The 22,998-nt window shown below is 34.3% G+C and overlaps 4 protein-coding genes and 1 non-coding gene across 5 annotated transcripts; 3 read left to right on the top strand and 2 right to left on the bottom strand.

Moving 5' to 3' along the window:
* The first annotated feature begins 26 nt into the window (after positions 1-26).
* On the top strand, positions 27-7,761 carry LOC117125659 (nuclear transport factor 2). Its single transcript, XM_009106761.3, has 5 exons — positions 27-1,814; positions 2,012-2,273; positions 2,350-2,555; positions 2,680-2,821; positions 2,910-7,761. Exons 1-5 carry the CDS (start codon positions 1,641-1,643, stop codon positions 3,356-3,358), a joined length of 1,233 nt encoding a protein of 410 aa, XP_009105009.1. The 5' UTR covers positions 27-1,640; the 3' UTR covers positions 3,359-7,761.
* Positions 7,762-7,982: 221 nt separating this feature from the next.
* LOC103830935 (ninja-family protein AFP1) lies at positions 7,983-9,802 on the top strand. The gene is made up of 2 exons (XM_009106758.3): positions 7,983-9,006; positions 9,238-9,802. The coding sequence occupies exons 1-2, from the start codon at positions 8,325-8,327 to the stop codon at positions 9,594-9,596; spliced, it is 1,041 nt and encodes a 346-aa protein (XP_009105006.1). The 5' UTR covers positions 7,983-8,324; the 3' UTR covers positions 9,597-9,802.
* A 1,750-nt stretch (positions 9,803-11,552) lies between these two features.
* TRNAN-GUU lies at positions 11,553-11,626 on the top strand. The gene has a single exon. It is a non-coding gene; the product is annotated as a tRNA-Asn (tRNA).
* A 730-nt stretch (positions 11,627-12,356) lies between these two features.
* Positions 12,357-14,032, bottom strand: LOC103830934 (PLASMODESMATA CALLOSE-BINDING PROTEIN 4). The gene is made up of 4 exons (XM_009106757.3): positions 13,783-14,032; positions 13,430-13,669; positions 13,301-13,328; positions 12,357-12,936 (listed from the first exon to the last, which is right to left on the bottom strand). Exons 1-4 carry the CDS (start codon positions 13,832-13,834, stop codon positions 12,600-12,602), a joined length of 657 nt encoding a protein of 218 aa, XP_009105005.1. The 5' UTR covers positions 13,835-14,032; the 3' UTR covers positions 12,357-12,599.
* Positions 14,033-18,124: 4,092 nt separating this feature from the next.
* Positions 18,125-22,713, bottom strand: LOC103830933 (probable WRKY transcription factor 57). Its single transcript, XM_009106756.3, has 4 exons — positions 21,355-22,713; positions 20,383-20,526; positions 19,852-20,222; positions 18,125-18,401 (listed from the first exon to the last, which is right to left on the bottom strand). The coding sequence occupies exons 1-3, from the start codon at positions 21,708-21,710 to the stop codon at positions 19,853-19,855; spliced, it is 870 nt and encodes a 289-aa protein (XP_009105004.1). The 5' UTR covers positions 21,711-22,713; the 3' UTR covers positions 18,125-18,401; position 19,852.
* Positions 22,714-22,998: the final 285 nt, after the last annotated feature.

Raw genomic sequence — 22,998 nt, 5'->3', positions numbered from 1 at the left:
GCTCAAAACTATAAGTTACATTTGAAAGTCATGGATCAGCTACCCCCTTCACTCACTATATCTCTCTTTCTCAAATTAGGCAAAGTCAACAACCTTTTTACTGTCTATTTCCTTCCTCAATTCACCTAAAAAGTAAAAAGTGTGGGAGAGCGCTAGAGAAAGTGCAGCATTTGAGAGTACCCAAACATGAAACAGACCAATGAATGATAATGACTCATGCAGCACATACGTTTGAAATGATAGATGCAAACTTAAATACATATAGTCTAAGGGCATCTCAAACAATGACACCAAATTTGGTGTTGAAATTATACCCAATTTAGTATTTTGGTGTCAATTCTTTTTTGTCATCTCCAACAATAACATCAATTCTTACACCAAAAGCAATATTATATATTATTTTATATTTTCATTTTTAAATTTTTTATATTTCTATTATTTGTAATTGATAAATAATAATTATGTTACATCTAGATTATATTTATATTTTGTTATTTGTAAGTGATAAATATTATTTACTAATTTATGAATATAATAATAAAATTAAAATGAAAATTAAAATTTTAATTATATGAAAATAAATTAAAAATAAAAATAATATAATATAATATTATTTATGATTAATTACAAAATTTATAGTAATTGACCTATATTATTAAACGAAACATATTAAAATGTATTTTAGAAATTTTGTGTGATGAATATTATTACACCAAATGTGAAAATAAATTTAAAATAAAATAATACTATATTTTTATGTTTAATTACAAATTTGATAGTAATTAAGCTATATTTTTAAATGAAACATATTAAAATATCTATTATAAAGATTTGGTGTGATGAGTAGTGTTATATCAAATTTAGTGTAATACTATTCAAATTCCACCAAATTTGGTGAGATGATGTCAAATTTGGTGTCTTGTTGGAGATGAAATCCCACCAAATTGGCAAATTTGATGTTTTGGTGTCTTGTTGGAGATGACCTAAATCAAAGTCAAATATTCATAATTTCCTTTCCTTGGCTTAAATCAATATAGAAAAATATTTACTTTCAAACTTATATGACTTTTAGCTTGAATGGGAAGTTTATATAAATTTTCATATCTTATTTGAACTGAGATAAGTTCTTTACTTTAATTTTTTCTTTTTTTTTTATATAATGATTCAACCTTTATTAAGTTATATCATATTGTATTTAAATATCTTATACTGAGTATATAATTATTTTTGAAATATTTATTTTGACTTAATTTTTAGGTAAGAGTTCAAGAAAGTTTTACTTATTTTCTTGGCAAGAGTAATAGGGTTAAGGAGAAAAGGATATAAAGGTCAAAAACATAAAAGCATCCCCCAGTCAAAACTCAAGTCCGAGTTAAAGCTGACCGACCCTTTGTCATTAATTCAAATATTCTCTTTCCTATTTTTGTTCTCTCCTTATATGGAAATATAATTTCGCCGACCCTCTTGAACCCTTATTTAAGCTCCTCTCCTCTCTTGCCTCCTCATCGCAAATATCGTCTTCTTTAACCTAATCACACTAAAATCTACCTCCTTTCATAGAGGCTTGCCTTCTTTTAAATTGATGAAAGTAGTAGATATAACTTTATAATAAATAAAAAAAACTCAGGACGTGTGTAGATATGGCTGCCGAAGGAGGTGCTCTTGATGCTCGCAAAGCCTCTGAGGCCTTTGTGGAAAAGTACTATCATACTGTGGGGACGATGACTCATGCAGCACATACGTTTTATGCTGATGATTGCATTGTCACCAGACCAGGACCTGATGGTACTACGATGTCTTTTTCATCCCTCGAGGTATTGGTTCTCACGATTCTCCTTTTATATTAGGTGTTATTTGGTCAAGGTTTGTTTTATGTTGGTTGCCTTATTAGATTCATGATATTATTTACTCTCTGACATTAATTGCACTTTATTCTGAAACCAGTTAAGACTCTTGTCTATTTTTTTTTTCGATAGAGACTTGACATTGTTTTATTATCATCCTTGTCCAGGCTATCAAGAAGCACTACCTTTCCTCTTACTATGATGGTACTACATTCGATGTTGTCAATGTCGATTCTCAGAGTTCGTTGGGAGATGGGGTATTCATCATGGTTATAGGTTTCTTGACTGGTAAAGATAACCTCAAGAGGAAGTTTTCCCAAGCGTTCTATCTTGCACGTCCGAACGGTGTCTATGCTGTCGTCAATGACATTCATCGTTTTGTTGATGAGGAGTCCTCTACTACAAGAGCTCTTCCAGTTGTTGAATCTGGTATGTTGCCTAAGGCTTTGTCTTTATAACTATATATTTGAAAGAGAACTAACTCTATCATGGACTAACATTGTAGTGCCAGAAGCTACAAAGCCAGTTGAAGAGATAAAAAACACTGCGCAGGTCCACAAATCTACCAAGAAGAAGTCTGTTAAAGCTGCTGAGGTTAAGAAGGTGGCTACTCCTGAAAAGGCTGTAACTGCCGAAAAACCTAAAGAGCCAGTTGCTGAAACGTCAGCTACTCCTGCTCTTGATGGAGCCAAGAAATCTTATGCTTCAATGGTTAGTTTTCTCCTTGCAGATTTGACTTTTTACTTGTTACCTTATATGCAACACTTATTTATTAATCAATATTTTTTTATAGGACTTATTATTTATTTATTATTAATCAATGTTGAAAATGCAGGTTCTATCCATGTCGAGAAACGCTGCTCCTGTCCAAGTTAAAGCAGCCCCGGTTCAGAAACCTAGTACCGTGGCACAACCCAAACCCCATGTAGCTCCAGCACCTGAAAAGAAGAGTGAACAGAAGATGGTTGACGAACCAGGTTAGAAGATGTTCATCCATTGTTGTCAAACAACTCTTTTGTCTTTTTCTATTTTTGTATATCTTATTCATGTTGTTTTTGGTTGCAGGGACTTCCATATTTGTCTCGAATCTGCCAATGGATGCAAGGCCTCCTCAAGTCTATGAACTATTCAAAGGTTTTGGCGCTATCAAAGGAAATGGAGTTCAAATCAGAAGCTCCAGGTTTAGTGGAAGCTGCTTTGCCTTTGTTTCCTTTGAATCTGTTGCATCTGTTAAGAGTGTACTTAAGGCTGCCAAGAACAATCAGTTCAAGCTTGGGGAGCATAAACTTCGTGTGAAGGAAAAGCAAGTTGAGTATAATAGTAGCAAACCGTCTGGTGGGAGAAGTGAAGGTGGAAGCATGAGTCAGAGTGGTTCTGTAGATGGACGCAAGACTCCGGCTGGCTCTGTAGATGGAAGCAAGACTGAGAATGTATCTGTAGGAGGCGAAGAAGATGATGGCTTCAAGGTGGTCAGAAGCCGTAGGAACAGAAGTGAGAAGAGGAGACAAGAATAGCCAAGAGAAACAGACAAGAATATATTCCGGCATTACAGATTCACATATCTTTACTTCTTTAAGTCTTTTCTGTTGTTGCTCAAGTAAAACGGAAAAAAACTTTTTTTTTGTTTTACTCATATCATAAATCTTCTATTCTTAATTAATTATATAACAAAAAACGATCAATCACTTTGTTTGGTCTTGTGTCGTATCATGACATGGTGGCTAACCATGGAGATGACTACACTCATCTTATGGTAAGCCAACGACCAGTCTCATGACATGAGATATGTGAAAGGTTTTGATAACTTCCATATCAGTACAGTGCTGATCATATGGTCAGTTTAGAAGATCACTTTTGCAAGATATCGTCATACTGTTGTTGTATTGGAAGGCAGAAGCATTGGTAAATACCCTCTAGGCATTTCCTTTGGTTCATTCATAGCTGTTGCTCGTTCACGAAGTGTAAACATGTATGTTGGCCTTTTGACTTTAGTGAGTAGTGGTAAATATCCAATGATGCTCCAGATATTGATTAAGAAGACAAGGATTCTTCCAGAGGCTCTAGCACGGGCTAAACAAGGTTTGTTGTTTCATTCTCTTATGTTCTACTTTTGCTTTCCTCTGTGCTGATCCGTGTGTCCAATGCCTCACTGGATATTCGTCTGACCTCGCTATCTAACTCTGTTGATTCTGGTAGTAAGCAAAGCTGATGGTGAAACCACCAAACACGCTAGGAGAGACTAGAGAGAATGCCCTGTTAGCACTGTTTTCTATCAAGGTTTGTCTATCAGTCAATAAAAGGTTTTCACTGTTGTAATATCCTCTTACCCTTTACAATCTACCAATCCAAGATTTTTCTCTCTATATATATATATAGAGAGATCCCTGTGCTTTCTCAGGAAAGATTCAAACATACCTTAGTACACCTTATAAATTATTATGCAGGTTGGCAAGCTGAAGGATGCAATGTCCAATAATTATTTACAACTCGAGGTAAGCTATGAAAAATTTAAAGTCTTTCTGATATACTAAGCTACTCGGAGTAAAATCCAAGAACCAGTAGTTAGTAGTGTGTACATTTCGTGTACTGTTTCCTTGATATCAAACAACTCATTTGTCTCAGGCAATGAAAGAGTTGGTGCAGTTTGATCTCAGACATCAGGTTTATTCACTGGTTCGCCCAGTGCAACAGGTTAAGCTTCTTCCAGTACATATTTGAGAAGAGCATAAAGTGTTATTACATCATGCCTTGGTTAAGTCCATATTCTCCACTCACATTGTATCTATATCTGATTTAACCAGCCTAACTTGTATTGTAAATGATCTTAACCTATTTTTCCTCTACCAGGCTCTTGACGCTGTGTTCCAACACTACAAAGTCGACTTGCAGAGAAGAACCACTTTAACGGATTATATTCCAAATTTTTCATTCGAATATTCACATTTCTTATTATAGCTATCAGAATACTAAAATAAAATTAGATTATCAGTTTTAGGTTTAATAAAGTTTCCCTTTGTGAATACGTGGAAGTATATCCTATGGTTTGTTCCTTTACGAATCAATCCTTTTAAGAATATAAATCATTTAAGATGAGGTTTATATCTAGTCCAGTGTTGCGTCAATCAACTATTGTAATTTGTAAAGAAACAAAGAATGATGCACATCTGTAATTTGAAAGTAAGTTAGTGGTTATAAAAAGAAGTAAACGCATTGCTTGATAAAGAGAAGAACAATCATGCGAATGTAACACCTCCCTAGTCTTCAGGTTTGGATTACAAAACCCTTAACACGTCAAAGATTTTGCTAGATTTGATTCCATTCCCTTCTTCATCTTATTCTTACCTACCCTTTTTTCCTTTGAATATTTGCCAACACAGCTTATTTTCCACGAAATATTCATTTTCAAATAGTTACTATAGTGGTCTAATAGTCGTGCCAAGTGTTTAGAATAAGAAAATTAAGGAAGTAGAGGCAACGAAAATCGACATATCTTCAGATTGAAAAATTGAGTTTTCTAGGAATAAAATTTTTTAAAAATAATCTTGATCAAATTCTCCGAAAATGATGGACATCTCTTGCCAATAGTCGAAGTTTAACGATTTGATCTAGACTCTGTGCAATAGTTTGTATGTTGCGAGCATTATGTAGCCACTTTAATCTCAATGCCAGAACTTTTTTTGGCTTGTACTATTGACACACTACTCGTAAGTTATGTGGTACACACTACTCGTAAGTTATGTGGTTAGACAAATTTCTATTAGCGGTACACATTTACCGAATCAACACTAGCGTAAAAAATCGCGTTCTACTATGAAGAAGAAAATACAAGTATTGGGTTTTAGATAATTGACACGCGAGGATCTCACACCCACTTGGGCACGTGTTACTTGTCCGATGTCTGACATGCTTCACGTTCCCGCGACAGTTCTTTGAGGGCATTTTCGTAGTTACCCGGAGAGATTTCTAGCTCAGCTGTCACAGTGTCACTGGTCTCCTATATTTCTGAGCTGGCCGCTTTGGGGACCATGATAATACACTTATGTATATAGGGCTCTTCGTTTCCCTACGTCATCACCGTCTCCGTCTAGATGTATCATTTACATGATTCATCCAAATGAATTGTTTTTTAAAAATACATATTTTACATTGAAATGCATGTAATAATGATAAATTGTGAATTCGAATACATTAATTGTGTTCACTGAACTTTGATTGGTTAGACATTATAGAAAATAGCTAATCACGAAAACTAATGCATTTATAATCAAGAATTTATGTATTTTTATTTTTTTATTTACAACAAAAGGCTAAAAAAGAACTAAGCAGATTTCTGATCGAAGAGCCACCTCGAAGGAATCAAATCAACATAAACCATAGCAGCAGGCTGATTTCTAGCACATCGTGCTATCTTGTCTGCCATTATGTTTTGTGCCCTCGGAATATGCAATTTACGTGTTTTCTTAGTGTGTGAAAATTCCAAAACAAACATTATATTAAAACGGAGGGAATATCATTGTTTTGATTTAATCATATTTTATTTTTGTTTCACTATATTAATTTTCTTAAAGATAGTCATTTTAAACTATTGTTTATTGAGAAATATAATTTTTTGGTTTTAGCGAAAAATACATATTCACGATTTAGTTCAAGAAATTTGATTTTGCGGTTTTAACGAGGAAAAAAAAAAATTTGTGGTTTTGTTGGAAAGAATGAATTTTACGGGTTTGGTGGAAAAAATGCGATTTCGTGGTTTTAGTGTGAAAACATGTTTTTACAATTTTGGAATGAAAAATAATTTTCGGTTGAGATATATTCAAAATAAAAAACAAAATTTAAATACAAATTTAAAAACAAACATAAAGAAAAACACTTAAATTAAATAGAAATTAATCTAGCATATATCAAATTAATCAAATAACATTAAAATTTTAAACCAAGCATGAAAACAAACATTGTTTGTAAATAATATGCATTACCTTATATAAAAAGACTTGTTATTTTCACAAAAAAAAATTAGGAACTACTTATTTATAAATAATGAGTATTTAATATATTTATTTTTATTTATCATATCAATATAATTGAGTATTTGTAATATTTATATATATATAGTTCAAATATTTATATAGACTATTAGTTTTTAATTTTTCAGGTTATCCATTTGGATTAGGTTCAGATAAGTTTTATACTATTTTAAAAAATTTTGTTAGGATATTTTTATATTTCAGATCGTATTCGATTCATTAGGATCTCAGTTTTCAGATTTTATGTCCAGTCTTAAAATCACTTACTCTGAGTTAACATATAAACGTATCTGGTACACTTTTGTAAAGACACGTGTCGAATACACTATCTTTTGCGGTAAAGACGACACGTTAGTAGCCAGCGAATAATAAACAATTTTTAAAATAGTTTTGCGTTAGAAAAAGGAGCAATCAATAATAGGGCAAAAAAGGAAGGGGACAAAGAGATTAAAAACAATTTATTTAAAGATTAAAAACTCTCAAGCCGTACGAAAACGTGTCAACGCGAGGAGCCATCTGATCGACACTTGGCTCTTTTTTCTCTCTGCTCTCTTCTGTCCTTTTCAGACATTGGCTATTCTCGTCGCTTTCTTTTCATCTACGTGCCCAACATTTATATATTCTTTATATTTAAATAAATATATATATAGGTGTAAAAGTATGTGAATAGTAGATATAAACTTTATTGGATAAACTGCATTTCTTCCTTTTTATTAATGTTTACGTTTAAAGAAACATTATTTCAAATATCACTGATATTATATATTTTATTTTATTATCGGTATAATTAATAGTATTTTTAGGAAAAACGAAAACTATTTTAGTTTATAATTACAATCATAAACACCACAATTAATAAAACAGAAAATATAATTTATGTATAAAACGGTAAAATAAACTAGGAAATTTTAAACCAAAACAAAAAATTATTTAAATCATTTTTTATTTAATTCACAACTACATTTTTATTGAATTGACTAAATTATTTTTGGTACATAAGAATCAACATTAATTTGATTTAATAGTTAATTTAGTGTATTTAAAATGGTTCACTTGTTAGGAAAAATAGATAACTTTAACAAATTAAAAAAAAAATAGTTTTAGTTGTTTAAAAATTAAGAGTATTGTTCGGCATTTTTGAGAGACTCTTATTGATTTATACTCCTAAGCAGAAAACAGACAAAAGAAAAATTATTACAGGGAATTTGATGGTACTTTGAGCTGAACAGGTAATTATGAAGTGAAATGGAAGTGAATATTCAGTGTTCTCTGTCTCTGTCTCATCCGTTGAATATGTAAAATACTCATTTAGGGAAACAAATTAAAGACAAACCTGGAAACTTTTCTTTCTCTGAGATATTGGATATGGATTTGATCAAAATCTAATCTTTCTTTTGTTACTCCGACCACTGTTACATCACCTCTCTCTCTCTCTCTCTCTGCAGTTTCTCCTATCATGGCGGAAGCTAACAAGACGAGTAGAGAAATCGCAAGAAGCAATAGCTGTGTGTTCCCAAGAGATCTGCTTCAGAGATTCATCTCTAACTCCGCCGAAGGTGAAGATGGTGGTGATCAAGAGGAAGAAGATGATGAAGAGATCGAGCTGAATCTGGGGTTGTCTCTCGGCGGGAGATTCGGAGTTGACAGGAGCAGCAAGCTCGTGAGATCCTCCTCTGTTGTCGTGACGATGCCTCTCTTCCGGGAGCCGGAGACGACGAAGCCTGCGGAGACATCGGTGGCGATGGCGAGACGCACGGGCTTGACGAGAACGACGTCGTTGCCGGCGGAGTCGGAGGAAGAGTGGCGGAAGAGGAAAGAGATGCAGACTCTGAGGAGAATGGCTGCTAAGAGAAGGAGAAGCGAGAAGCTTCGCACCGGCGGTGGAAGCAGCACCAAGTCAACCGAAGCTAATAATAATCCGGGAGAAGCCGCCACCACCTCGAGGCGGCGAGGTAGACCGTCGTCCGGACTGCCACGGTGGTCAGCGACGGCGGCTAACAGTGGTGGACTTTTACGGCAACATAGCGCTGGTCATGAGTCACTACATGGCTCCCTTGAGTCCCAAGGCGGCGGCGGCGGCGGCGGTGGTGTCGGAAGCTCTTCAAGTGTCTCCGAGATGGAAACCAAATCGAATCAAGGTGTACTATTCTTATCATCATTACACAAAGCTTTAAACTTTGTTAAAAAACTTGAGTTTAAAGCAAACGGATAAATCAATCTGAAATTATTACACAAACACAAAAGTTAGTTTTCACCTTGTCGGAACCTGAAAGGTCATTTGCATAGTTATGACAGATTTAAAATTACTAAACACTTCTTTTTGGTACCAATGTTACTAAGAAGCAGTATTTGTTTTTGATTCATTACAGCATCTAGTGAAGAAGCAAGAAGCTTACCGACAACACAACAACAACAGGAAGCAATAACAAGGCCAAACACTACTCGGCTTAGAAGATTGAGTTCAGTGGACATGAAGATAGAGCCACCACAAGGGAAAGGGAAAAACGAGATGCCATGTGTGTTCACCAAGGGAGATGGACCTAACGGGAAGAGAGTTGATGGGATTCTTTATAGATACGGTAATGGAGAAGAAGTGAGGATCATGTGTGTCTGCCATGGTGACTTCTTGTCTCCTGCTGACTTCGTTAAACATGCTGGTGGTCCTCATGTAGATCATCCTCTTAGGCACATTGTTGTCAACACTTCGTCTCCTTCTAATCTCTTATAGAACCCCCTTCCTAACCCTCCCTCTCCTCATTTGATCCCTTTATTTTAAGACCAGAGCGTAGAGAAGATGTTTTTAAGAGGTTTAGATCAGGACAACATATGTATGTTTTGTCTGAATCTGGTGATTTCCCAATATTTGAGAGTTTTATATTTGTATTTTTACTACTTTATAAAGAGGAGAAGCAAAAAAACACACTTTCTTCTTTATCGACGGTGCATTTTGAGTGCTAAATGCAGAACCTCAACCAGATCGTCTTGAAGACTCAACATGACAATGTGAGAAGAGGAAGAAGAATCTAGAGCTCGCTCATCCAATATCAGCTCCAAGACACGGCAAGTCATTGCATATTCTTGGAGCAACATAACTTAATGTTCCAGCCACCCTGTTGTGTGTGACATCAGATAAGATCTCTGTTTCGCTTGCGTGGTAACCATTTAAATGAGATTCAGATGCCCTTGAAACCTCCCAACAGAGTCTTTTGCCAGAACACAATGTTTTGAAGACACCTTGGCTTTGTTGTGTCGAAGCGAAACCACCATGAGTCCATGACCGATGAGCAGTTTGAGTTGCTTCCCTCTTGAGACTCATGAGCTTCCTCAGCTCGATACCATGATTCCATGAACAGCATTGTCCGTTCTGTCAAGTTTTTTTTTATCGTCGTCTTTAGGAGGGAAGGTCCCACTCCAAGTCACTGTTTTAGAGAGAAAGAGAGGTCTCCACTGATCCACATGGCTGCTTCTTTGTTTGACCAGCCGGGCTAAGTGTAGGACCTACCTTCTTTTCATTGGTCCACGATTACAATCCTAAAACGTTGTCAGGGTTTTTAAGTAACTCGACATGTATCTGCGTCATTTTGACGTTTTATTTTACGTCAGAAGAAACAAGGCCCAAATGTTTTTTTAGTATTTATTTCAAAAATATACTAAAAAATAACCCCTATGTTGCGTAATATTATTTTCTCTGCTTAGCAGAAGATCTTTCTTAGTTACCTTAAATTTGAAAGACGCAAAAATGCAAGCCATAAGCTGGACTGACGAAAGTTTGGTAGCGCATAGACTAGACGATTAGTCTTAGGTATAGAAGATTCGGTTCTTGTGGATATTTTGGAAAGACCAAAGGCGTGACCATCTTTTAAGGTTGAAAGTACATTGTTAACATTTTGAGGAATATCCCAAACTGGAAAGTCATGCTTGAAATGAAGGAGACTAACAAAGAAGTTTATCTCATTGCCAAGAGTGCCTCCTCAACACATTTTGGGCAATCCTACGTGGCTGCAGGTCATTCGGGATGGCTTCAGAGGCGGTTTGATAGTGAGAAAGTGGGATCCTTTGCCTAGTCTTTTGAGGTGTGGAGAAGGTGGAAGTTTTTGTTCAGGCCTTTTTATCGTTGAAATATGTATTGGGGTTTATTCAATTCTTGTTTGGGTATGCAGGAATGTTTGATCCATGTAACAAACCAGTTTAATTTAGCTTATATTATTATACCTTTGGGGAAAAAAATATTATTTCTCTGCTTCATCTGACTTGAAAATAACAGAAAACCAAATTGTTTGATTCTTTTTTTCTTTTGGTAACTGCTTTCAATAAGCAAGAAATATGTACTCTCTCTTTATATTTTTGTAGTCCCTTTACCTGAAGGGAAAAACAAAAGAGTTGGAAGTAATCTAAACTGAAGTTTAAGAAGAGAAAGGAAAGCAACAAATCATTCATGAGATCTTTTGGACTCTGCCTTTTGTTGTTTTTCACTTCCTCTAGTTTTGGGGGGTTCGAGGCGGCGATAGTGACCGTGTGAGGGTGGCTGGTTTGCAGGAGAAGAGAAAATGTTTGAAGAAAGAGTAAATTTTCTGAACATTTCTGCTGAAGCTGTGATCATTCTCTGGTTTGAGAGAGACCACATACCGCCATATTGAATTTGGGTCTGAGGTTTAACAATAGAAACAATATCATTAACAAACAAGCTGGAATAGCTCAGTTGGTTAGAGCGTGTGGCTGTTAACCACAAGGTCGGAGGTTCGACCCCTCCTTCTAGCGTTTTGTTTTATTTTGTTGAAGAAATCACTCTATAAAGCCCAAATTCATTCTTTGATGTATTATAAATTTATAATACCTTTTCTTTCAAAATTATCATACATTTTATTTTAGCTTTAACTAAGAAGGCGTCGTTCATACTAGGTTTAACCTAGTAGGTTAGTAAATTTTTTAGTTTTTACATGTTTTTCAAGTAGTAATTGGAGAAACCACTTATAATAAGATATGATATGTAACTTGAGAAACCACCTAAAGTTACGACGTTAAGAAAAACCTTTGTCTATATGAGTTGAGCCTGACTGAGGAAGGTGTAACACAGACTAGAGATAGAAAAAAAAGAGATGCATGCAAAATATTCTGTTGCTAATAATCAAAAGTAGCTTTAAGAATCAGCTTGAAATTGAGGGGATGGAAAGAGATTGGTATCAGATTCTTTGGCCAGTACTAGCCGCACCCGATTCCCCAACTCGTCTCCATAAACACTAACTTTCAAACAAAAGAATCCAAAAGATTCTGAAAGTATTCAACTCCCATTTTTAATATAGGATTAGGATCAATTTTTGGGAGACCAAAAGTTAATTAAGTAGTCTCCATATTCTGTATGAAAACCTTATAGCCGCAATCATTACGTTAACACTTTACATCTCTTGTTTTTTATAATTCAAGTCCTAAATGACAAAGTTACACATTCTTTAGTCATTTGTAAGTTGTAACCAGCAATTTATATGCCAAGTTGATAACGGAGGTGCGTATTAAAAGATGAAAGATTCAAAGAAAAAGAAAAGATAAAAATAATAGAAAAGAGCATCTCATCCTCCGGATTTACAAAAATAAAGAAAAAGCTCTTGGTGAACATCCCCAAATTACTAGCTAATAACAAAGACGAGTTAAAAAAAAAGATGTAGCAGTTCTAAACCGTTGGCAAAATCTCAGTCCATCCATTACAACCAAACCGTGTGTCCTGAGATGATGTTTTCTAAACCACAAGCCCAATAGCTGCACCGGCTAGTAACAAGAACACCGAGTTTGTTCGGACTGATATCTTCTCTCCACCGCTCGGATCTAGCCCACCGCTCCCGGTCGGTCCAAGAGTAGTGCCCGGGAACACAGAAGATGAAGATGAAGTTGGCATCCCGTTGGTGGGCGTTCCTGAAGTTGGCATACCAGTGGAAGTGGAAGGAGTCCCGGTGTTGGGCATTCCGGTGGTTGGAGTCCCGGTGGACGGAGTACCTGTGGATGGGAACCCACTGGTTGGTGTCCCGGTGGTTGGGGTCCCTGTGGTTGGTGTCCCAGTGGACGGGGTCCCACTAGAGCTGCAAAGTAGCGACCAAAGAAAACATGAGTGATGATGATCTATTAAGGGATAACTAATGATGTATTAAGAGATTTAACCGATAATACACATCTGGATCATGTGAATGATTGTCTGTGTTTTCATGTGCTTTTTGATTTTTAGTAAAGTTGAAATGAACACATATGATACATTCTTATCATGATACCTTGTCTATTCGTTTGGTTTTAAATCACTATCATTGTGTCACCACAAAAATCAAAATAAAAAAGTAATTTAAATTAAAGTTGGTTAGTCTGTAGTAAAGAAGCAGAGTACCAAATCTATCTACACATAAATCATCTTAAGACAAGGAACAAGAATGAATAAAGACAAACAAAACATACCTGGAACCAGTTAAACAGCTTGACGCCGCTGCAGTAGAAAAAACAGAGTAAATCATTACAACAAAAAAAATATAGATTTGATACCAAAAGAAAAGTGGGTTATCCGGTTATGTAATAAAGATGGATTACTTGAGGGAGGGGAGCTAGAGATGATGGCCGCGCCGTTAAAGTCACAGGTGGCGCCGGAGGAAGCTTTCTTTTGGTAGTAACTGTTGACGGCGACGTCACAGTGGGCTTTGACGGTGTTAGGCTGGTAACAAGCACCGTTTTGCTGGATCTGTGTACAGTCAGCTCCTGCTCCACATGCGTAGTCTATTGCCTTCTGAAGCACTTGCTCGTTCCCGTCTTTGCACACACAGTACGCCGCATCTTTTCCAAACAAAAAAAATAAAATCAAGAACATTACAACTTAAAACCCAGAAAACAAACCAGATTTGAATAGCGAACATTATGGTTAAAATAAAAGGATATTAAGGTCTTACTTGAATAGGCAATCATGGAGATAATCAGACACAAAGGAAGTAGTACCGACATGACTTTGTTGATTTGTAGAGATCTCTTGCGGTTGAGAGTGAATTACAAAGGAACAAAAGGCTCAGATAGAACTTGTTTATGAGGTAGTGTGTGTCTTTGAGAGAGAGAGAGAGAGTTCTAGACAATAAAGGCAAGTGTGGCGGTGTGGTGTTGATATATAATTATAGACATCACCATTGTCCAACACTTTCTTTTTTATTTGTTTTCTTAAACATCATTAACCAAAAATATAAAACAACAGTCTGGTAAGTTTTCACACATTGCAAGTAAGTCATTTTTCTCTTTTGCAAATAAGTAATTTTTCTTCAATGAACAAAAGTGTAAGTGAAATCGATGAGTGACTGATGGTAAAAAGTTTAAATTGCAGTGGAGGAATAAAAATTTAAAAGCATTGTTGTCTTCTAGTGTAGTGTAGTGTTGTGTTTGTGAAAACTATTCGGGGGCACCGAAAGATTATAGTAAAAGGGGACCATACCTCTTTTTTTATTTATCAATTTTGCCAACTCGATTTACGTAGCTCAGATAAGTTCTCTTGGAACGCCTTTCTTTGTAGTTAAACTCATTTATTTAGAAACGGTCAAAGTTACGTAGGAGCGTTATGTAAGAACTAAAACTTGTTTTAAACTACTTTGTGATTAAAAAAACTACTTTTTTCTTTACGAAACTACACGTACAAATTCAATTCATCCACTCTTACCGGAATTTAGACTACATTTCTTAAATAACACATTTTAAGGAAAAAAAAAGTTTCATCGAAGACGAGACCCAAAAATTTAAGAAGACGAGACCTAACGGTAACAAAAAGAGAGAGGAAAAAAAGAAACTCAGAGAATTGGGACTGAGCCATGTGCTTAAGACAATCTTTGCCGATGCTACAACACGTGTGATGTGCCACACACAACAGTACAACACACATTTACACACGAAAGTGTTGCCGTTTTATTTCTTTTATTATTTTCCTATTTTTAAAAGTAATTTTCTACTTGTATGTTTGTGCGGGTATTCTTGTAAGGAGAGCTGGTGTAAGTCGGTGCCTCAGCTTTTCAAAGACATTATTTATCAAAAATGAAATTCAATATCAAACAATTTCCCAACGTTGGTTGCTTTGGGTTGTCATATACTCCCAAACCCATGGAAACTTTGTTGGGCCTTAAGTTTTTGTAATATATGTGCCTTTCAAGGTTATTTGTGGTTTACTGTGTGATCCACAGACCTTGTTCTATTCTTTTATTTTTGGTCAACGACCTTGTTCTATTCTGTGGCTGTATAAGCATTGTAAACATGCGAATACATGTAAGCTCTTTTGATAGAAACTTTTTATGTATTTACACCGTATTTGAAGTTTTTTTTTCCGTATTTGAAGTTTGATTATAAAATATGCACTTTTATAAATGTCAATTTATTGTGGGTTAGTATGGTGCACTTAGAGCATTTCCAAAAGAAATCTCTATTATAGAGTTTTGCCAACTCTATATTTGAGGATTCAAGGTGTTTTTCTCTAAAAATAAAATATAAAATTTAACTTCAAAATTATTTGTAATTTACATTATGCTCCTTATATTTGTCATAATTAATATAAATCCATAAAACTTCTATAGATAACTAACACATATATAAAAATATTATAGTAATATTAACTAATAAAATCTTACACTAAAATATAAAATTACAAATAGAAATACATAATTAAATATTAAAATACAAGAAAATATCACATTATTACATAAAATTATTTGATTAATACTCTATTTTTGGTTACATAAAATTTGTTTGGACAATATTTTAGAAGTTGTGGAGAAAATTTACTAGACTATTAGTGTTGTTGCAATATTTTAATTTGTGTAATAATTATGTCTTCAACTACCTTCTTAATTTTTTTTATTAAGTTTCTTTTGTAATATTCTTGTTTTCTAATTCTACTTTTAAGATATTATAAATCTTATTTTGATTTAAAAAAAACTTTTATGTGTAAATTTTAAATTTATAAAAATAAATTTGAAATGTATAAAATATACAAAAGTGTTTTAAAGATTAAAACTACGAATGAAAAAATATTGAAGAATAATAAATGTGATGTGTAATTAATTATAAGGACCAAGATGCAAATAAAAAGATAAAACTTCAAATTTATAGTTTTGGATAGTGAAACTTCATATTTGAAGTTTCACTTCTTAAAACTCTAAATTATAATTAATTATAAGGACCAAGATGCAAATAAAAAGATAAAACTTCAAATTTATAGTTTTGGATAGTGAAACTTCATATTTGAAGTTTTATTTCTTAAAACTCTAAATTTGAAGTTTTGAAATTCTTTTTTTTAAATAAAAAACTCAAAATTATAGAATTTCTTTTGGAAATGCTCTTAATACCGCCAATTTCAAATTTCGAATTTGTCTTATCATAGTCAGTGGAGATCATTTCTTCATAGAACAGTGTATCGCAGCAAAAGTTGTATATTGCATAAACGTACGTAGACAAGTATAAGGCTTAAAGAATAATTTTTACAATTTTTACAAGTTACAACCGTATAATTATTTTAAATATATACTCAGAGCATCATTACTGATGATGAGCTTCTTCCCATAAATCTCTAGATATTAGTATAGTAATATATTAAAATAATTCGATTATATAACTAAAGTTTATTGATTAAAAATAATTCTATCAATGAAATTTTTTTATGTGGTCTATCTCTCACAGTTTTACGAAAGTTTTCAAATGAGATATTTTCTTACACTATCTTCTCTTATACTTTAAATTTTTAATTATCATTTTTATAAAAAAAACTATGATGAGAAATTGTTAATGTTTATGTTCTTAGACTCCACAAATCACCAATAGAAATTATATAACAAACAAGTAAACTCACAGTTGTCTACAGATTCACAAAAAGTGTAATAAAACTTTTCAGGTCGAATTTCTCATAAAAACTGATAATATTTATTAGGAAAATCTCTTTTTTTTCTTATCAAATTATTAGGAAAATCTCTTTATACTTGAAAAAAATTGGTATAACTTTTTAAGCTTTTAAAAACAAATTATTATTTTTATGAGATTTAATGGTGAGAGACTTGATGCATATATTTTTCCATCATGGTGGTTAGATAGAACTATTGTTTTTGTGGTATGCATGGTTTGGTCTTTAATTTGTGGTGTGGTTCTGGATCTTGACCAGGCTGGTTTTCCACACGTGCATCATCTACCACATCCAGTGGCGGATCTAGAACAGCATTTAACCGGGGACACATAAATTTTTTTACTATATTTTATAACTAGATGGGAGCACTGGCCTTGATTAATCTTAATTGCTTAAAGAAAATGAAGAATGAGACGGGGGCACGTGACCCCGTACGTCTCTTATTGCATCCGCCCCTGACCACATCTAGACAGAGCGAAATTCTCATCGTCACCATGGAGCCTCTCTCGATACAGGCACCATACCATCATTCAAAGGATTGATACAACGATTCGGAACAGGATCGTCTCTCTTCACTATCATGGAAGGCATAAATAAGAAGGTTTGCTGATGAGACGTTGGTTTGAAATGTTTCCCAGTTGATTAATTTGCCGCCCAGTTTGTTTGAGTCACATTACATTTGTTTTTCATACGGCTTTTAAGATTTATAGCTCTAGCTATATTGTTTTGTCCTATCATTTTCTGACTAATTAATAGACAATTTAATCAAAATATATATACTTCGGGCTGACGATATCAACATGATATATCCAATGTGACCAGGGGCGGATCTAGACATACTTTTAATTTAATTGGAGGCACTATTATAAATTTCAAGTTAAAGCGAATTACATAAAGAAAATCAAAATGTTGAACAGATCACCTAAAGCGAACAACATACGTCTGCTCCTGAATGTGCCTATGACTTCTTATTTTATTTAGTTGCCTTGGTTCTCTTTGTCGTCTTAATTTTGTGGATGATATGATCTTTTCACAACCCAATCATAAGTAGTGTTACGGCTGAAATATTAATTTGTAGAGGTTTCTGTACAAAAAAATCTTGGATAGCCGAAATATTTTTTTTTATAATTGTAGTGAATTGTGGTGTCTCATATTTGACTCCAATTTGAATTGGGATAATTCAAGATATATTTAGAGTTGCAATCCTTTTTCTTTAACATAGATATTGATGCACTTGCAATCTAAAAAGGTGGTAAAAGTAATCTAATAATATCACCCTAAAGTACAAAGATAAAAGTCTAAAATGATTGTAAGAACTCAAAAAAGATTAGCAAAAGTATTATCCGAAAACCTCCATGTTTTCTTTTCTTAAAAATGCACATACATGCTCTACGTTGGCACATAAGTCAGTAGATATATTAAAGTTGAGTTACATCAAAATTATACTGTATACATTCATATATATGTACTATGTATAGACCTTACGACATTGCAATTTTAGCGGTGGTGAGACGCCTTTGATCAAAATTGAAATAATATAAAGAGATATATGCTTACAAGTTACAGCCCCTTGCGGCCGCATATCTCCACAATGAGTTAGCACCTCCTTAGCTTTTTTTTTTCAAGGTTATGATGATTTGCTGATGGTACCTGGGAGATTATATCCAACAAATGCAGACATGTTTATATGTCTCTTTCAAAATAATCAAATATGCAAGCACACATTCTCTATTTGATATTATGTGATATAATATATTCGTTTGGTTTACCAAAAAAAAATATATTCGTTTATTTGTTATTGTGAATAATGTATAATTTTGTCATGTGGCTAATTTGTCTGACTTCTAAGAAATGTTCCAAGTCAATATTGTTAGTACTTAATAAAGGCTTTTACTCGTGGAGCTAAGATGCTCATTTAATTATTTTCTCCCTTTAACTTTCTTGGCTGTCTTTAGCTAAAACAGGAAGCATTTATTCCTGTGACCTAACACAGTACCCTCGAAACTTATACCATATATATGCGGCGCCTCATGCATACATGTACGCATACATGTACATAGAATAATGCTATGCACCCGGACATTTATTTATACATGCAATTAAGTTAATGTGAATACACAATATTAAGGGTTATATATAACTTATAAAAGGAGAGATTCAAGATCAGAGTGACATCGAGTGGAGTATCTAAGCTTGGTTATTAATATTTGTTGACATTTCTATAGTCATGCCGACCCATTTCAAGTTCAGCTCTACCTTATATAAGTAAGTCTATACCTATGCCTTTGAGCAAGAGGAGTAAGCACTATATAATATACCAGTGCTTGACCCTAATTGAATCACTTCTAAATAATACTCCCTCCGTTTCACAATACATGATATTTTAACTCTATGCACAAAAGTTAATAAATTTATTTTTTCTAAAAAATAGTTTTAAAAATATAATTTAAAAATCATTCAACCAATTACATAAATGATTACAATACCTAATTGACTACAAAATTTCCAATAAAATTAAAAATAACATTAAAATATCAAAACATCGTCTATTATGAAACAACACAAATCTTCTAAAGCATCATGTATTGTGAAACGGATGAAGTAATTAACATGTTTTATGTATATTAATATACAAATAGAGAGAGAGAGAGAGAGAGAGAGGCAACCAGCCATTTATTATATATGCATCATCCAACTTTTATGCGTTCTGAAAAGGGACTGGCCTACATATCTATCAAGTGATCTAAATTATTCGAAAAGAGAGATGATGGTGCATCATCAGTGATTAGACAAACACGTTATTGATTCTCATTTATATTCATCAGTACATCTACATCACTACAACAGCTAGATTTGCTTCTGTCAAAGCATGGGATATTTTTCCCACTTAAGATATCTCTTGATTTGGGTTTTGAGTTTCGGACTAGAAAAAGTAACCCTTTTATGCCTTTGTGGTCCATTAAAAGTTTTAAACCCTTGGGAACCAAAAGAAATATCATTTTATCTATTTATAGAATTCACTTCTAATCCTATATAGATGAACATTAATTAACAAACTCAAATATATATATATATATATATATATATATATGAGATTTACCTCAAGGATTGCGCATGGTTTGAGGTACAATATCACCAAGTAAACCTTCTTCTGGTTGATTAATAGACGACACTGCAACATGTCCGTCTTCAGTAGTAGATTGAGGTAATTGCAGTGAAGAAGTATTTTCACTGTGAAGTTGATGAAGGAGTTCTTGGTAATAATAAGGATTTGGCAATGGAGGAGGGAGATGATGATGGGATGTGAAATTATGAGGGTCGTGAGCTGGGAAGATTCCGCCTCGAGGGAATCCAACGGTTTGGTGGCAATGTTGTCCTTCGTATGTTGTGATCACTATCGATGGATCTTCAGATGATCGTTCCACTCTCTTCTTCACCGTGCATCTGCTGTTCGTGCATCTATAGTAGCTCCTACATATAAACAGCAATAAAAAAATGTTTGATGATCTCTGATGTACCATGTATATATATATATATATGTAACTTTCCTTTTGCAGATAATATATATTACTAAAACTCATTGGCTAGAGAAGTTAAGATAATGAGAAGAAAGTGATGATAGCTAGGAGACCTAGGGAATGAGCTATTCTTGACAGCTTTCTGTCCATATTTACGCCAACGATATCCATCTTCAAGATTATCTACATCACTCTTGGTCATGAATGCGAATCTTTGTTGCCTGATTTGCTTTTGCGCCTTCTTCTTCTCCTTCTTTCTAAAAAGAAACATCAAAAGATTATTAACATATCACCATGCTGCAGAAATTACAGAATAACTAATCAATCCGTCAAAAACAATGATTCTGTAAAGCTAGCGCCACCACACTCCGCAGTCAAACTACCACAAAAAAAAAAGATTTTTTTTTTCTTTTAACTTGAAATATTATATATCAACCCGGAACCGTCAATTAGGAATTTGATTACAAACCCTCAAACAAAAACGACACAAAAGTTGCATTTCAGATGATTCAATCCGGTAAAATCATACTCATCTGCACTCATTTAGTTTTCGATCGTGGACTCCAAACCCTACATATCAGTTAGGGTAGTGATGTCCTCACAGTTTACGAGACATGAATTTTAAAATAATTCAGGGCTTTTCTTTAACACTATGCTATGCATACTAGTATTCGATAACATCATTAAAACGTGAGACACTTTTTGACCTAATATTAGTTTAATAAAAGCAAAGACGAGGAGGATGCAAAAAGGAGATGTAGAGTGCACGCTAACATCACATAGCCGCAATAGCGGCGCTGTGTTCATCATTATTTTTTCCTCTCTAAACTGTCACCGACGATTCATCTTACTGATGATGACTCTGCTTAATTATTTGTACGGACGAATCCATTTTCTAGCGGTGGCAACAATAATGAAGAAGAATTGTGTTTTTAATTCGTTTTGATGGCTTTGACCCTATGTTAAAAAACTCTCCCGACCACCACCACCACCAACATGTTGAGTAAATTACGATCGGACCCCTGAAAAAAAAACCCACGTGTTTCTCGTCTCATCCCTTATTTTGAAAAAGAAAAGAAACTCACGGTGTCTCCGGTGTTTTCGCGGCGGAGGCGGTTGAGCTTTCAGTTGGATCTTCGCTTGAGCTAGAGGTGGCGGTCGAAGGATTGTTGATGTTAGTTGAAACCTCTGTAACGGTAACAGAAGCGGCGGCTGATGAGGAACCGGAAGATGTTGGAATGGGCTGATCAGTCTTTGAGGTGGTGGTGGTGATGGAAGATGGGACACCGGCGGTTTGTGTAAAGCTAGAGGAAGCGTGGAGGTTCCAGGCGAACTCAGAGAGGATGGTGGAAGTGTCTCTGTAGAAGAAGTCAGAATCTGAAGCTGTGAGTTCTCTCCAAGCTGAGTCGTCGCTCAGATCGGGATCTTTAGGATCGTTCATGATACAATCTTGAGAGAGAGAAAAAAAGAGAAAGAAAGATAAAGCTAGGGTTTATTTGCGATTGGAAGAGAAAGAAAGCAAAAGAAAAGAGAAGAGTAGAACTTTTGAAGAATCCCGTTAAAGTGCTGTCAGTGTCTTATCAAACACCGATCAGACTCTGTCTTAAGAGATTTTTTTTATTTTTAATTTGTTTTTGATATTGCCAAATTGCAAAAATAAATAATTCATGAGAGAGAGAGAGGAGTGAAAAAAGAGAAGAGAACATTGAGGAAAAAATGGTACGTCAACGTCAAGGGTCAAGTGAAGCGAACGGAACGGGAGGGAGAGAGAGAGAGATGATATATTTATTTAAGCTAGAGGTAGGTCACACAGCTACTTTCCCCTCCTAGATCGACGCCTCCTATTTTTGGACTCGGATTTGCATTTTTTGCTCACTTCCTTCGCAAAAAGATGAAACTTTACAATTTTACTTTGGGCTTCTCGTTTGGACATCTTCTTTTGGACATCTGGAAAATGCATTTAGATATCCTATCGAGATGCTATATCTGTGTTATTCGATTTTGTATTTCGTTTATGTATCCAGATTGAATCATCTGAATACAACTATGTTTGTTTGTTTCTTTTTTTTAACTTGCATCTGCATCGAAGTAGACTTGTTAATAAAATGATAAAAATAGATTTGTTTTACATTTTTTTTGCGGGAAAATAACGTTTTTACGATTTTGCTGGAAAATGTGTTTCTATGGTTTTGATGAGAAATAATGTTTTATGGTTTTGGCGAAACATACGTTTTTACAGTTTTGGCAGAAAACTGCATTTTTGCAGTTTTTGACAGAAAACTGTATTTTTGCAGTTTTTAACAGAAAACTGTGTTTTTACAGTTTTTGACAGAACACTGTGTTTTTACAGTTTTTGACAGAACACTGTGTTTTTACGGTTTTGGCGGGATAGTGCGTTTTTGCAGATTTTACGAAAAGTGCATTTTACCGTTTTTACGAAAAAGCGCATTTTTACAATTCTGACAAAAAGTGTGTTTTAACAAGTTTAGCCGAAAAGTGCATTTTTGCGATTTTGAAGAAAATATACGTTTTTGCAAGTTTGGGTGAAAAATGTATTTTTTGCAGTTTTGGCGGGAAATGTTTTTTTTTGTGGTTTTGCGGAAAAAATGTGTTTTTGACGAAAAAGTATGTTTTCAGGTTATGACGGTAAAATATTTTTTTCACCAGAAAATACTTTTTTGCAGTTTTGGCGAGAATACTTTTTGCGGTTTTGGCCAAAAGTGTATTTT

This window comes from Brassica rapa, chromosome A07, assembly GCF_000309985.2.
Source record: "Brassica rapa cultivar Chiifu-401-42 chromosome A07, CAAS_Brap_v3.01, whole genome shotgun sequence".
NCBI classification, from domain to species: Eukaryota; Viridiplantae; Streptophyta; class Magnoliopsida; order Brassicales; family Brassicaceae; genus Brassica; species Brassica rapa.
The sequence above is the reverse complement of the archived record's forward strand: the minus strand, read 5'-3'. Positions and strand labels throughout refer to the sequence as shown.

Bases quoted from the DNA above. Each gene is read 5' to 3' on its own strand.
- LOC117125659 (XM_009106761.3), top strand. From the start codon at position 1,641: ATGGCTGCCGAAGGAGGTGCTCTTGATGCTCGCAAAGCCTCTGAGGCC. The intron at 2,274-2,349 runs GTATGTTGCCTA...CTAACATTGTAG, and splicing joins TCTTCCAGTTGTTGAATCTG to TGCCAGAAGCTACAAAGCCA. The intron at 2,556-2,679 runs GTTAGTTTTCTC...TTGAAAATGCAG, and splicing joins AGAAATCTTATGCTTCAATG to GTTCTATCCATGTCGAGAAA.
- LOC103830935 (XM_009106758.3), top strand. From the start codon at position 8,325: ATGGCGGAAGCTAACAAGACGAGTAGAGAAATCGCAAGAAGCAATAGC. The intron at 9,007-9,237 runs GTGTACTATTCT...GATTCATTACAG, and splicing joins GGAAACCAAATCGAATCAAG to CATCTAGTGAAGAAGCAAGA.
- LOC103830934 (XM_009106757.3), bottom strand. From the start codon at position 13,834: ATGTCGGTACTACTTCCTTTGTGTCTGATTATCTCCATGATTGCCTAT. The intron at 13,670-13,782 runs GTAAGACCTTAA...TGTTTGGAAAAG, and splicing joins CTCCATGATTGCCTATTCAA to ATGCGGCGTACTGTGTGTGC. The intron at 13,329-13,429 runs GTAATCCATCTT...TTTCTACTGCAG, and splicing joins CTCTAGCTCCCCTCCCTCAA to CGGCGTCAAGCTGTTTAACT.
- LOC103830933 (XM_009106756.3), bottom strand. From the start codon at position 21,710: ATGAACGATCCTAAAGATCCCGATCTGAGCGACGACTCAGCTTGGAGA. The intron at 20,527-21,354 runs GTGAGTTTCTTT...GTTTCTTTTTAG, and splicing joins GCGAAAACACCGGAGACACC to AAAGAAGGAGAAGAAGAAGG. The intron at 20,223-20,382 runs GTCTCCTAGCTA...GTTTATATGTAG, and splicing joins AAGAATAGCTCATTCCCTAG to GAGCTACTATAGATGCACGA.